The 15,656-nt window shown below is 48.9% G+C and overlaps 1 protein-coding gene across 1 annotated transcript; it reads left to right on the top strand.

Annotated features, from left to right (window-relative positions):
• The first annotated feature begins 8,141 nt into the window (after positions 1–8,141).
• LOC120496763 (guanylin-like) lies at positions 8,142–13,409 on the top strand. The gene is made up of 3 exons (XM_039697498.1): positions 8,142–8,325; positions 11,450–11,639; positions 12,502–13,409. Exons 1-3 carry the CDS (start codon positions 8,251–8,253, stop codon positions 12,564–12,566), a joined length of 330 nt encoding a protein of 109 aa, XP_039553432.1. The 5' UTR covers positions 8,142–8,250; the 3' UTR covers positions 12,567–13,409.
• Positions 13,410–15,656: the final 2,247 nt, after the last annotated feature.

Here is a 15,656-nt window from a genome sequence, read left to right as displayed (position 1 = left end):
TTGGAAAACTGGGAACAGCTAATTCCCAGAGGTGCCATGGACTCGCCATAAGCGGCCTCAAAGACAATAGACACTGAAACACAACTCCTCCTAGCACCCCGATTACCTGTACTAAAGTAGATGTTCAAAACAAAAGTTCCCTCTACCCACCATGCCCCCAGAGCTACATAAAACAAGTAAATTACTCTCACAACACAACACGCCCCTATTAGAAAAGAAAACTGAATAGCCCTGAAATTCTAGAAATAATTACAAACTGGCTGGAAGGTGAAAACTTTAGTCTCACTGATAAACAAAAACAAGAAGTGACACGTGCTGAAGAAACTCCACCATATAACCAACTGCCAGCAGAAGAAACACAATATGCTCTTTTTACTGATAGTTCCTGTCACATAATAAGAATAAATCAGAAGTGAAAAGCAGCCATATAGAACCCCACATGACAAATCGCAGAAACCACTAAAAAAAAAAAAAATCAAGCCAACTTACTGAACTCAAATCTATTCAACTGACCTTAAACATTGCTGAAAGAGAAGGAGCCAAAGCTCTACCTCTACACTGATTCATAAATAATAACCAACACTCTGTGAAAATAGCTAAAGAAATAGAAAAAAGCTAACTGACAGCATAGAAAAAAACCCAAATTTAAGCTGTTGAAGAGTAAAAAGACATTACTACCAGGGTAGAAAAGCTACCTGTAAAAATCCGCTACGTAGACACCCATATCCCCAAGAGTAAAGCTAATAAAAAACACAAAAACAATGAACAAGTAGACCAGGCTTCAAAGATAAAAATGTCCACAATAAACGTAGATTAAAAGCACAAAAAAGAGTTATTCCTAGCTCGATAAACCCATGATGCCTCAAGTCATCAGAGCAGAGATGCCACCTGTAAGTGAGCACAAGACCAAGGAGTAGATTTAACCATAAACAAGAGCAGACAAGATTATTCAAACTGGTGTCACCACCTTCTTTGCAGCTTTGTGCAGGCAGATGGGAAGTCCCAGCCACATCCTGTAAGTGCTTTCCTACAAGACACTGGCACAACAAGGAAAACCAACACCAAGCGCCAAACACTGGGTACGTTCCCTCCTAGGAACTGATGTCATCCACGCCAAAGGGAATCCTGTCTCCTGCCAGAAAATTGTCCCAGCAGGTCCCTCTTTTTCTGAATGGGGACCCAAGGAAGCAGTGGGACAGGACCATGGAGCAGGACAGCCCTCAGGGAAGGGAACTGGGCTGGGACAGGAAGGCTGGGAGATCCCTCGTGCCCAAAGCATTCTGGAGATGCAGTTGAGAGGAACTTCCACTTTTTCTTCTTCAGGGAACCTTCCCAGCCCACACCTCCTTCTTCGTCCACATCTTTCTCCAAGTCGGATATATGATGTGAAAGCGAAGGGAAGAGAAAAGAAAAGGGCTGATAGTGGAGTGCAGAGAGGGAGGTGAGAGTCTGGGAGAGCTGGCTTTAGGTGATCCCACACGCCTGGACAGGTGTGAGGAGCTGACACCTTTGGCCATGCTGCCTGTACTTGTGGAGAGCAGATATGGGCACCTGCCCAAGGCCTTGGCCCTTTTCTGTGGCATGGGAAGTGGGCAGCAGTGTTTTGGAGAGGCCTGGAAAAAACACCAGAGAAGATGCTCTCACTGCTCTCAGACAAAACGCTGGTGTGGCGTCTTTGCAGTTTGCTGCCTCCTGTTGAGAACTCTGTGAAGAAGGGCAGAGCCTCCAAGGGGATGGAAGAACCCAAAGCTAGGCTGGCAGCTTCCACCATTCAGGGAAAACCTGTCCAGGTATGTTGTGTGGATGGAGGATCATGTCCTGCATCACTGCACGGAGGCTGTTGAGAGGATCCCTTTGGATCTGTCCATTCTGGGATGTCTTTCGGGTCCTCCATTCAGTCCTGGGAACAACTTCATCAATCTGCATCGTGTTGCTGGAACCGTTCTCTGAACAGAACCTCTGTGGTGTCCAGACTCCTTCAGGAAGCCAAGGATCACTGCCAAGAGCTCTGGGGGAGAGAGGAGGGATCCAAACTGTCCCTTGGGCCATGGGCTGCAGGATGGGACTCTTATTGTTGCCAAAATGTCTGAGCTGCCTTCCCTTTGCATCACGTAGCAGCTTCCACCCCGGGCAGAGCAGAGGAGTCTGAAGAAGGCTGCTGCAGTCTCTCCTGGAAGATTTGAAAGGCTAAGGAAGGAGAGAGTGGCTGCTGTGGCAGGAGTGGCTGCTGCTTTGTCCCCAGAAGGGAGAAAGGAGAAGAAGACACCGTCCCCTCGTAGAAGAACACCAGAGCCAAGGTATGAGTATGAGCAGGTTGGAGGGCCCCCTTTAGGATCAAGGAAGTGGAGCCCTGAGCTCTGGGCTGGAGATGGTCCCTTGGACATCCCCTGACATGGGCATGTGTAGCTATGATATTTTAGTGAAAAGTCCTCTGCTGGGATTTTTCCTGTCCTGAGGAGCTGAGAGCCTCAGGAAAGAAATGTAAACAATAACTATCTGCTGCTGTGGAAGGCCACAGGTGCATCTTCCATTGATCCATGTAGATTGTTTTCAATTAGTGACCAATCACAGCCACCTGTGCCAAGGCTGTGAGCAGTCAGAGGATTTTTGTTATTCATTCCTATTCTATTCTTGTCTTCGTAGCCTTCTGATCTTCTTCTCTCTGTTCTTTTTAGTATAGTTTTAATGTATTATTTTAATATAATATATAACATAATAAATCAGCCTTCTGATGAAAATGGAGTCAAACCCTGTGTCCTCACACAAGGGGTCTCAGCCGAAACAAGAGGCATGCCCTGGGGTAGCCCCTGATGCTGGTGTCCCGTGTGCCCCTGCTGCTGGGGGTGGTGGGGCCAAAGGGAGTGTGGACACCAGAGCAGCAGGAGCTGGGCCAGGATTCCAGCCAGGAGTGAGAGGGGAATCTGTGCCTGCCTCGCAGGTCCCCACGAGCCAAGCAGGTGCTGCTAAATCTGCAGCCTTACAAAGCTGCCCGGGAGCAGTGCATGAAGGCCTTGCAGATCAACAAGCTGCGGAAATGGTCCAACGCCGGCTCCCTCGGTAAGCGGTGGATGCACCCACCTCCAGGAACGGCTGCATTTCCTGTGCAGCAATTCCTGCCTGGCAGCAGCCCTGGCAAGCACTGTCTGTGCTACCAGCTGGGTGAGGGGGTCCTGGAGCTGTCCCTGAGCCAGGCCTGCCTTCCAGCCCCAGGTGACAGCCTCAGGCAGGACGAGGGACACGGGTGGGTCCCTCTGCTCTCTGGCCTGGCCTCTCCCAGGGCTTGGGCTGGCGGGGCTGGGTCTGCAGGGCAGGGGGTCTGGGAGAGCACAGAACCTCCAGGAGCAGACCTGGTGAGCAGGTCTCTGCCCTCCTCCCCGTGCCGCTGAATCCTGAACAGCTCCTGGATCTAAGCTGAGCTTGCTGAAGAAGCTGGAGGTCCACGAGGAGACAACAGCAGAACTGGAGCATCGGGGCAGCTACATGGCACCATGAGAAAAGGAATAAAGACCTAGAAATCCATCACCTTGCTATGTAAATTGCTGCTCCACACCAGGGATTGAGCCCCTGGTCGGGACAACAGTGTTTGGTGATCCAGATGGGACTGGTGGACATGGACAACTCCAGTCACAGAACCCCAGGACGGGTAAGGCTGGAAGGGACCAATGGCTCATCTGGTCCCACCTTCCTGCTCTGGCAGGGCCATCCCAGAGCACATGGTACAGGATTGTGTCTGGATGGGTCTGAAATATCCCAGTGAGGGAGACTCCATCCCCTCTCTGGACATCTGCTCTGGGCTCGATCACTGCACAGCAAAGAAGTTCTGCCTCATGTTCAGCTGGAGCTCCCTGGGCATCAGTTCCTGCCCCTTCCCTTTGTCCCACTGCTGGGCCTCCTGGAGCAGAGCCTGGTCCCTGCTCTGAGCCCTCCCTGCACACAGGGACACACAGGGATGAGGGCCCCTCATCTGTGTCTCCTCTTGAGGCTGGACAGCCCCAGCTCCCTCAGCCTTTCCTCGGCAGGGAGGTGCAGGCCCCTCATCATCTCCACAGCCTTCCCTGGCCCCACTCCAGGAGCTCCATTCTGTCCTGAGGAGTCCAGAGCTGGGCACAGCACTCCAGATGTGCCTCCCAGGGCTGACCAGAGCACTCCCTGACCTGCTGGCAATGCTCTTCCTGATGCCCCCTGGATCCCATTAATCTCCTTGGACCCCCAGGACACTCTGCTGGCTCAGGGACAGCTCATTGTCTCCTGGACCCTCAGATCCTTCTCTGCAGAGCTCCTCCAGCAGGTCACCCTCACCCTGTGCTGGTGCCTGGGGTTGTTCCTCCACAGAGGCAGGACCTGCATTTCCCTTGTTGAACTCTGGAAGGTTCTTCCCTGCCCATCTCCCCGGCCCTTTCAGGTCCCTCTGAGGGCTGCACAGCCCTCGGGGCTGTTGAGCTGGGCCTAAGGAGGGACAAACAGGGCCAGGTCATCAGTCCGAGGTGTTCACTCTGTGAAAGGTGATTTTGGCAGGAGGGGATGATGACAACCAACTCAGGGTCACTGACTCCAGAATCCCACCGACTCCAAAGCTGGACAAGACTGGTGGACTAATTACTGTGAGAAGGGAGACAGCCATTTAACCAAGAGAAGATAGAATATTAATTAGAGATTAATGTAACATGCAGCCAATGAGTATTGAGGCCTTTGTTTGCTAAAATGTATAAATAATATAAAGCTTTGCTGAACAGGGAGCCAACATCCCCGGGAACCACCCAGGTCCTGCTGTGCACAGACTGGAATGAAGATATAGAGGTCTCTCCCCTTGGGGTAGGAACTGGCTCTGCCCAGCAGGGAATGAGCCTGGGACTGGGACAACCAGAGCCACCCTGCAGCCCCAGGATGGCCTCAGGCAGGATGGGGCAGACGGGGACACGGGTGGGTTCCTCTGGTGTTGGCCCTGGCCTCTCCCAGGTCTTGTGCTGGCAGGGCTGGGTCTGCAGGGCAGGGGTGTCTGGGAGACCACAGAACCCCCAGGAGCAGACCTGGTGAGCAGAAGGTCTCTGCCCTCCTCCCTGTGCCTCCATCTGAACATCTCCTGGTCCCCCTGAGCTCTGTGGGGCAGCTGGAGCTCCACGACCCCAGAGGGAAGTGGAACTGGGACGTGGATGTGGTGTGGGGCAGTGGCCCCAGCCAGACCTGCACCGTGACACTGAGGAGCAAAGGGGCACAGCAAAGCCACAACAGCCTTCTCTCTAGACTGGAATAATTCACATTGCATGGACGGATTGCTCACTGGATTAGGAGTGGGGTGGATGGCAGCATTCAGGCTTGGATGGAGCTCAGAGACAAAGGGGTATCTATACTGGGACCAGTGCTTTTAATGTCTCTGTCAACAACACAGACAGTGGGGTCGAGGGCATCCTCAGATGATCCTGAGCTGAGCAGGGCAAGTGTGACACTCCTGGGAGACAGGGTGAACTCAGGGGTACCTGCACAAGTTCCCATGGGAACCTCAGCAGGACCAAAGGGGCCAGACACAAGGTCCTGAACATGGTTGTGGTAATTTCAGCATCAGTCCAGAAGTGAGCTTGTCCTGCTCTTGTCTTTCTGCTACCCCCAGCCTTGCTACCCTTCATTCCCAGCCTGTATTGAGTCTGGGGGTTATCCCAACTTGTGTAGGACCATGAGATTCCCATTAACCCACTTCTCAAGCTTGGCCAGGTCCTCCAGGATGGCCCCATCCTTTGGGTGTGTCACCAGTCTGTAGGAATGTGCCTCTGCTGAGGGAGTGACAAAATTCTCCTTTGTCTCCTCAAAAAGAAAAAAAAAGCCCAGAAGTTTCTATTCCTCCATTAGGTAAAAAGACACCTCATAGGACCTTGGGGACTTCACCTCAAACTTAAGGATAGCCAATTGGACAGAAGCCAAAAATTAAAAATTGCCTAAGCAATTTACTAGAAAAACAAAGAAACTAATGGTTTTTGTGAGGTGTTTTACCAGGAGCAAGAACCTCTTGCACCTGGCTCAGTTTTTCTCTGTAAAGAGTTTTGTTATTTTCCCTTTTATTAAAAATTTTCCATTTCCAACACTGCCACAGAAGGCATCCTGCTGATTTTGTGCCTTCTAAGGTAGCTGACCTATCTTGGGTGTGATGTAAATCTCCAAGAGCTCATGAGAGCTGGCTCGAGGAGACCCTGACATAACCAGTGCTGCTCAGCTTCCTGTCACCTGCCAGCAGGGTGAGGGTGTGCTCCACCTCTGTGTCCTTGCTGAGGTACCAAAGAGCAGTGCCCCAAGGCAGAGCCCTGGGGTGCACCACCCCACTGGACACAGAACCACAGACTACAGCTCTGTCTGCCTCTGTTGGTTCAGTGACACCCCTCCAAAATTGCCTGTCTGTCTCTCTGGGTTCTCTCCAAGGCTGGATTTGATAATCTTGCTTATTTTCAATCTTAACAATTCTCTGGTTCCCTCAATGCCTCCTTAATCTGTTGTTTAGTTTCCACCAAGTTGTACTCAGACTTAACAGACTGAGGATAAACCAGGTTTAGGAGAAGAAAGTGGTTGTAAAAATTCCCAAGCATGTGGGAAATGAAATGTTCTCAGAGGAGATTTTTGCTCTGCCCTTTGCTGTTCCACCCTTGACCCACATTAAAGTAATTAAGGGCAGAGGCCTGAGCTGCTGTGGGGTTGCAAATGCTGTTGGCTTCTGGCAAGGGCAGCAGAAAGCAGAGAAATCATTACAGGAGAGGAAACTGGCTTGTTTTGTTACAATAAAGATCATTCCAGGGGCTCAAATTTTGTGTAGGTAGGCTGGTGGAGAGGAGAGAAGCAAAGTCTGTCAGCTCACACTCTGCATTGTCAGCTCAGCTTCAGCTCTGCAGTAATTTTTGGGTTATACTGAATAACAAAAGTCCCATTCCCTCCCTCCAAGCCCCCTGACTGGGGACCTGGCTGCTTTGGATTCTGGAATTTTACTCCAAGCACAAACATGATTTTCACTGTAACTTGAACAATAAATTGGGTTACAGCAGGAACTGGGACCTTTGGGGCATAAAACACTGCTGAGATTTGAGGAAGGTGCTTAGTGGTGACTGTTGCCCTCTCCTGTTCTGCTGGGATCAGGAACATTGTTCTCCTGCTGTCTGTGTTAACCCAAACCCACAAAATTCCAGAAATCATTTACAGATTTGAGGACCCGAGCTTGGTGTCAGAACTGAGCTGAGGCTGTTGGTCCTTCTCCATCTCCATCTCCTTCCTGTGTTCCATGTAAGCATGGAAGTCACAGAGAAATGGATTTGATTCCTGGCAGCCTTTGCCCTTAATGACACCCCCCGTGCCTTTTAACACATGCCTTTTAATTAGGGGCTGCAAAGAGCAGAGGGGACATTTTATAGCTGGGCATGTGCAGGCACAGCCTTGGTCCTCAGCTCTCTCCAAAGCCCTGACAGGAGAGGGGGCACAAAGGACAGGACCAGGGGAAATGGCCTCAAGTTGTGCCAGGGGAGTTTTAGGTTGGATGTTGGGAAAATCTCTCCCTGGAAGGGATGGCCAGGCACTGAAAGGGGATGGCCAGGCACTGAAAGGGGCTGCCCAGGCCAGTGGTGAAGTCACCATCCCTGGAAACGTTCAGAAAAGGCATTTTTTGGTGTGGCATTGGGGACAAGGTGAATGGTGAACAACCTACCACCAGATCCTGGGCTGATGGTTGGACTCAGTGATCTCAGAGGGCTTCTCCAACTTTAACAATTCCAGGATTATGTGATTACACTCCTAGCTCCTGGGACTCCCAGAACAGACAACTGACTGGAACTGGTTTTTTCTATCTTCTTCCAAACTTATTTTTTCACTCCCAGCTCTGCAGAAAGTGGCCAGAATTATGGGGACTTTCAGGTGTTGCTCGAGCTCAATCTCCAATTTATTTATTACAGTTTGAAATGTTTTGCCTGCCTGTATCACGGCCGGTGTCTCAAAGTGGGAGCGACTCATAAAGGCCAGGATCTGCCTGGGTGTGACTGGGCAGCTGTACCACTGAGCAGATAACTGTCAGTCCCCTCAGGGTTTATGGTATGTCAATAGAAAGTCTGGATTAATGGATTACCAGCATCATGCTGTATGGAGTCTTTATAAAGCTCTGACTGCTGGGCAGTCTGAGAGCTCAGGAGAAGAGGGAAAGTCTGAGAGACACAAAAAAGGCAGAGAAGAGCCAAAGGCAGAGGAAATAAAATCTGTCCAGTTCAGGAGAGGCTTGGCTGTGCAGGCACTATGAAAAGCTTTCTTTCCTGGGCAGTCCTGGCAGTCCTTGTCCTGGTGCACATTTCCCAGGCAGTCTATGTTCAGGTGAGTTTTTTCTCTTTCATTTGTCATTACAAATTCAACAACGTGCTGGTATTTTTAAAACTTCTAGTTGCAACAGGAATCTTGAACTAAATTAATAGACCTGAATTTTTGCTTTGCTCTGCCTTGATTTCCACCTGTATCTCCCTGTGCTCTGGGTTTTCCTTCTGTAGAACCCTTCAGGTATTACTAAATGCTGCTGCTGTTTATTTACCTTCTCAGCCACATCTCTGCTCTGAAATCCCTTAGGAATTGAGGTGTTTCGTGCCTGGAATTTTCTCTTAGACCTAAAGCCACATGCAGTGAAGGTGCTGACTTTAGAGAGTGATGCAAACAAGGTGTGACAAAGGAGAAATTGTCTTGTGTTACCTGGTTCAAGGCAGGAAGTTCTTTGTAGAAATGATCTGTGAGTTTATGGGATGGAGCCTGTAAAAAAAAAAAGGGCAAAGAAGAGCTTAGCTAGATCCAATTAAATATGAATAGGCAGAGAAGTGATTAAAAGAGCCTCTGTGAAATTTTCCAAGTACACAGCACCTTTGGCTGGTACTTCATGCAGTGTGGAAGGGGTTAAGGAGGTTCTTCAGGGCCCTGGTCTGTTATTGGGAAATCTTTGGATCTCTCTGCACTCCTCCTGAGAGACAGTGTGGGGGATTTCAGTCTGACTGCAATGTGAACACCTTCCCTGGGACCAGCAAAACTAATATTGTTAAACAGTTATTGACTCTGTGTGTGCAGCAGGTTTCCAGGGTTAAGGCATCTTTGTGTCCTGTACTGTCCTCTTTTATGTCCTTTGGATGACAGAGATATCCAGAGGCAGCAGGTTTAAGCTATTCCATTCTCTCAAACCATTCTTCAGCATTTGCAGTCTCCAGTGGAGCAAACAGCTTCCTACCCAGCAAAAAACATCCCCATTTTCCATTTGTAGCCATAACAAAATATTAATAAACAAGAATGGCTGCTTCTAGGTTGCGTAAAAGAGTAGGAAGTGCATCTCTGGAGTTTGAGCTGGAATTCTTCTGTCATTAATCATTAAATCTATGTTTTCCCCGCTGTACTTGCAGTGAACTCTGAGTGTGTTGCACTCCTTTCATTTGAAGTCTTTGAGGTCTGACTGTTTCTTTGATTCTTCACTGCACAAAGATGGCTTGCACCCTTCTTCTCTGAAATTGTTCCCGAGACTTCCCTTCCTTGTCCCACAGTATGTCAAATTTAGCTCTCTCTATCACATATTTCTTACTTGAGGTGGTGGGGTTTTGTCTCTATTTTGCTGTTCCTTTGTTCTTTCTTGCCCCCAGGACATGCAGATCTCAGGGTTTCTTCTCAGTTCCTGGTTTCTCTGAAATTGTGCCTGTGGGAATCCACCCTTTTTTTAGTTCTATGGGTTTTGCTTCTCATTTGTGTGACCAACAGCTGAATATAGGAAAAGTGAATTTTTCATAGGCAGCCAGGGCTGATCACAGAATCAGAAAGTTGTTTAGGTTGGCAAACCCCTTTAAGATTATCAAATCCAACTGTTCCTCCAGCACAGAGACATCCACCTTGTCCCTTGGTGCCACATCCACGTGTTTTTTGGAACACCTCCAGGGATGGTGACTCCATCACTCCCATGGGCTGCTGATGCCAGCACCTGATTAACTTTTATAGATCATTAAATTCAGAAAAGATCTCTAAGGTCATTGAGTTCAGCTGATAAATTAACCTGCGTAAGATGATAAACTGATTGCAAGAGAAAAGATTTTGACTTGGCAAATACATATCCAAAGTCTATCTGACTGGGGTTTTTAAACCCTTAACACCAAAATAATCTGATGCTGTAAAAAACCCTCCAAAACCCCAGCCAGAATCAAATCCCCCACCACTTATCTCACACCATTCCCCACTGGACTCTTGGGGATGTGAAACAAATGCTAATATTTGTCTTGTGCTGTATCAGAGTCACTGCATTTTATTTCTTTGGATGAGGAGCTGTTACTTGATTCCAGAGTCCCAGGATGGTTTGGGCTGGAAGGGACATTAAAGTTCATCTCATTCCAAACCATGCCATGGGGTTGGAGCCTCCCACCTCACCTTACTGACTGCATGTTGGCCATGAAACCATGCTAAAAAAGCAGATATAAATCAGTTTGAAAATGCTTATTTGCTTTCTAGGCCAAACTCTGATTATCTGCAGATGGGTAGAGACTTTGTGCACTTGGTTAAACAGCTGCAACACCTGCAACTTAAATTTATGACCTGAAAAAGGGGAAACCTCTTGAAACTGAGGGAATGACCCTTAACTGATGAACAGGGAGAATCAACTAAAACAGAGAGTAATATTTCTCAGAGTCCTGTCCCAGCTTCCTCAAGTTTCTGGTGTGAACTTTGAGTCAGAACTGTCATATTTATGCTTCCAAAAACTTGTTTTTCATGGACTGTGTGAGCAAGTTTTAACTGGGCACAGGGTGGGATTGTTGGGCATCTGTGCAGGGCCAGGAGCTGGAGTCAATGATCCCCGTGGGTCCCTTCCAACACAAGAGATCCTGTGATTCTAAATTAATGGAAACGTTCCACAATGTCTTGTGGTGAAGGGTTTAAGCCCTCAGCAGTGTGTGGTGTGAAAGAAGAGCTGCTTTTGACCCTGGCAGGTCACAGCCAACATTCAACACTTCCACTGCTGTGTTAGGAGAAACGGTGAACCAAAAAAATTCCCATTTATCCCCATTCCAGTCATGATTTTGTAGATCTCCACCACATACCCCTGGAAGTGCTGGATGGAGCTTGCAGCAGCCTGGCCTAGTGGAAGGTGTCCCTGCCCGTGGCAGGGGGTGGAATGAGAAGAGCTTTAAGGTCCCTTCCAACCCAACCCATTCCAGGATTCTGTGATATTTCCCAGTTCTCTCTTTTTAGGCTGAAGATTCCCAGCCTGGATCTTCCTATCCCAGATTTTGTGGGTCTGTCTCACGGGGATGAGCCAGGACTAAATTCTCCCTCTGTCCACTGCCTTCATTCAGCAGAGATTTTATCTTGGCTTTCTTTCAACGCCACCTTTTCCCTCTGCTATATTTTTTGGGAGAGCTCTTGGTCGAAAAGGAATGGATTTGCAAAAGGCCTGGCTTCCTGACACTTCTTTTTTTCTGGTTCTTCACAGGATGGAGACTTGAAATTCCCCCTGGAGTCTGTGAAGAAGCTGAAGGAGCTCATGGATGCCAACAGGCGCACCAACCCTCGCATGGTGGTTCCCATGGCCAGCTATTCCCCATGCCAAGAAAAACACCTCCCTGAGGAATTCCGGCCTGTGTGCAAGAGGGAAGATGCACCCATGATTTTTAAGAGGCTGAGTATGTAGTTCATATTTCGTAGTTCTCATTTTCACCACAGTTTTCAACCTTAAACATTCAAACAGCAGGAGGCAAAGCCGTGGGATGACTTCTGTGTCCCTTCTAGGGCAGCTGGGAGGGTTTGTGCTGCCTTTGTGCTGCCCTTTCTCCTGAAAAGGTTGGGCTCCAGGAACCACCTAAGGAAAATCCCTGCAGTGCTGAGCCGAGCTGCTCCCTGGGCACATCCCACTGCTGTGAGCAGGGAAAAGTTCAGCCAAAGCAGAATAATGGAATCACTGAATAGTTTGGTTGGGGGGACCTTAAATCCCATTTCATCCCATCCCCTGCCATGACAGGGACAACTTCCACTGTCCCAGGCTGCTCCAAGCCCTGTCCAGCCTGGCCTGGGACACTGCCAGGGATCCAGGGGCAGCCACAGCTGCTCTGGGCACCTGTGCCGAGGCATCACCACTTCCACAGGGAGGATTCTCCTCCCAGTATCTCATCTAAATCTACCATTCTCTAGCTTAAGCCATTCCTCCTTGTCCAAAGTCCCTCTGCCATGAGATGCTGCTGCAGTGTTTGCTTTTTAAAGTTATTCTATTGTAGTTATCTACTGTCCAGCACAAGGGACACTTTGGGATAAAATGCTGCCATATCCTCTTGTCCCCTTGCTTCCACACATTCCATGGCTTCCCAAGGAATCCAGGTTTGATTTCATTCCTTCAGCCAGATTTTAGCATCAGCTAATTTTACTTAGAGCAGTTCTACCTACAAGGATCTCTCAAATGATAAAGCAGGGATGCAAAGGAGTCTCCAAATGCTTTGGCAGGTGGCTCTGCCCTCCTGGCACCTGACTGAATCCCTCCTTTCTCCTGGACAGGCCTGGCTGCTGAGGACGACCTCTGTGAGATCTGTGCCAATGCTGCCTGTGCTGGCTGCTTCTGAGAAGGTGCAAACACCCACAAAAGACATGTCCAGCTGAAGTTTGTGCATTCCTGTGGCAAGATCATGTACTTTCACCAATCAATATTCCTGGGCTTTATCTCCCACTGCAGCCAAACTGCAGCTGCCATCTCAGGGGATCCCTGCAGTCCTGCAGCCCCTGGATCAGGTGCCACCAGCAGAGCAGAGCTGCCAGCAAGGAGGCTGTGACTCCTCTGAGAGGCTCCAGTGCTGCAGGAGTTGGGTGGCACTGGAATGGAAATGCCCTGGGTTTCATTTCCCACTATTTTGCCTGGATTTGAACAAGCTCTGTGAAACTCAGCATCCCCTGCAGCCTTTTCATTGCTAATATTTAGTATCTAATATTTAATGTCCAATAAGTAGTATTTAATGATTTTTATCTGCCTGTGATTTAGCCTCCCCTACACACAACATCACTGGGTTATTCCCTTTCCCAGTCCCTCACTCCCAGTGTGTTGGATCCCTTTCCTTTCCACCTGTCTGCAGGTGACACCTCTGAGTTTGTAGCAGAACTGCAACGAGTAACTCGAGCTGAATTCCTGGTGTTCAGGAGCACTGACAGCCAGAAATCAGCCTGTTCCTTGTACTGATTGCTGTTGATTTGGGGAATGGGTGTAGAGGAGCACAGGAACTCTTCTTCACTGGCTGGGTATCAAGGATCTTTAAACTTTCTTTGAGAGAAAGGAATTCTAGAGTGCAGTGCTAGAATCACACTGAAATGAAAGCATTGCCTGTTGTTTTATTTATTGGTGGCAAGATTGTGAAGAAATTCTCTGTCCATGTTTATATGCTGTATAGTCAATAAAAAACTAGTAATAATTTGGATTTTTTTTTGTTTATTTGTTGTTTTGTTTGTTATTGCTGGGTTTTGGGGTGGATTTTTTTAGGATACTCTTCTTGCCTCCTTGCTTTTTCCCCATATAAGGCATTTCAGGTCTGCAGCTTCCCTGAATAAAAGATGTCTTTTAACAATGTCCTGAACTTAAAAATAGTTTGTAGTTAGAGAAACAGAACTATTTGGGTTGGAAAAGCCCTCCAGGTTCACCGAGTCCACCCTGGGCCTGTCCCCTGCCTTGTCACCCAGCCCAGAGCAGAGTCATGCCCAGCCCTTCCTTGGACACCTCCAGGGATGGGGACCCCACCACTGCCCTGGGCAGCCCCTTCCTATTCCTGACCACGCTTCCCATGGAGAAATTTCCCTGGATGTCCAATTAACCCTTCCCTGGCACAATTTGAGGCCGTTCCCTCTGCTCCTGTCCCTGTTCCCTGGAGCACAGCCCAACCCCCTGGCTGTCCCCTCCTGTCAGGAGCTGTGCAGAGGCAGGAGATCCCCCCTGAGCCTCCTTTTCTCCAGGCTGAGCCCCCAGGTCTCTCATGGCTGTCCCCTCCTGTCAGGAGCTGTGCAGAGGCAGGAGATCCCCCCTGAGCCTCCTTTTCCCCAGGCTGAGCCCCCAGGTCTCTCATGCTCATGCAAGTCCTTATCAGAGATTTTACATTTTCCCTCCTATTTGTAACTGTTTAACTATTTTCTCCGTTTTTATAAATGGAGCCCTCAACTCAGCAAGTTCCACCAAGACTCTCAGTGCACCAAATCTGTATCCTCAGCCCTGGAATTTGGAGCCTAAATCCAGAATTGATGTTATAAAATTATCATGAGGTGCATAAATTCTTACTTCATTTGACAGGAAAACTGAGGGTGTAGAAGAGGATTGCTCACATCCACTGCTTTGACTACCTCAGGACAAAATGCATCCAGAGCAAATTCCAGGGACAGAGTTCCTCACTAAGGCTCTTCCTGCTGCCTTGAGGTCAGGAAATGGGATTTCCTGACTCAAACACTGCAGGGGCTTCTTTTTAAACCTGAAGTTATTTCTCCAAATGGAGAAGGGACTTCCTATTTTCCTTTAAAACTGATGTGACAAATCCTCAGGCCCCAGCACAGCAGCTTGGACCAGCTCCTGTAGAGAAGGAGGTTATGGATTTTGCAAGGGAGGATTGTTGCAAACAGGATTAGAACCAAGATCCTGAAACACTTCCAGGGCTCAGGTGGGGGCAGGACTGGAGACCTTCCCACAGATCTTCTGCCCTTTGGATCCAGGGCCATCCCCAGGGACACCCCAGACTTGTTTAGCCTGGTGTGTAGAGCACTGCAGAGGGAAAAGAGGGGATAAATTAGGGCACAAAATCTTAATCTTTTCCCTGCTGGCTGAGATTTGTGATTTCTGGGGTTGGTTTGACAGCAGGAGGTTGTGTCCCTGGGGAAGAAGGGGTGGGGGGCACACATGAAAATAAACAAACAGAATGGCCTGGGCTGGATAAAGATAATGTGGAAAGGATGGCAAATAAAGGAAGCCACGAGCCAGGAGTGGAGATCTAATTTTGCAGCAGCCTTAGAGAGCCTCTCCAGAGCCCAGACACTGAGGGCTGTGTTTGCCAAATCTCTCTGGGAGCTGGAGCTGTGGCTCAGAGCACAGCAGGGATTTCATCAGGCTGGTTACCAGCTCAGCACAGCCTGTGGGAACCACAGAATCAGGGGATTGTTAGGGCTGGAAAAGCCCTTTGGGATCGTGGAGTGCAGCCATCAACCCAACAGTGCCAGGGCCAGCAGCACCCAGCCCTGCAGGCTCCATCCTGTGCAGGGGCACCAGGCTGATGTGGATCATGGGACACAGAACTGCCTGTCCCTGCCAGGGCTGAAACTGAATGATCTTTGGGGTCCCTTCCAACACAAACCAGTCTGTGGTTCTGTGCTTGTTCAACACCTCAGCTCCTGAAAAATGAGCTACAATGGATTGTCTCACTGGCGATTCAATTGGGTAGTTTGTACTATGAGAAAAGTTCATGTTGAGTCCCTTATTTTTCACCAAACCATCAGGCTTGTGTTACCTCACACACCCTTCTTATTTCTAAATCCATTATTTTCCCCATTCCACTTATTAAAAAGTTCTTTCCTTTTCTCCACTTGTGCTCCATAAGTGATTCTCCACTTGTGTTCCCAGTGCTTTGTGGGGGTGGGGAGCAAAGATCAGTTGGATGGAGCTTGGATCAACCTGTTGGAGTGGAAATTGTCCC

The sequence above is a fragment of the Passer montanus genome, unplaced genomic scaffold, assembly GCF_014805655.1.
Source record: "Passer montanus isolate IOZ18808 unplaced genomic scaffold, ASM1480565v1 scaffold118, whole genome shotgun sequence".
Lineage (NCBI taxonomy): Eukaryota > Metazoa > Chordata > Aves > Passeriformes > Passeridae > Passer > Passer montanus.
Note: the sequence above shows the minus strand (reverse complement) of the source record. Positions and strands in the feature narration are given on the sequence as shown.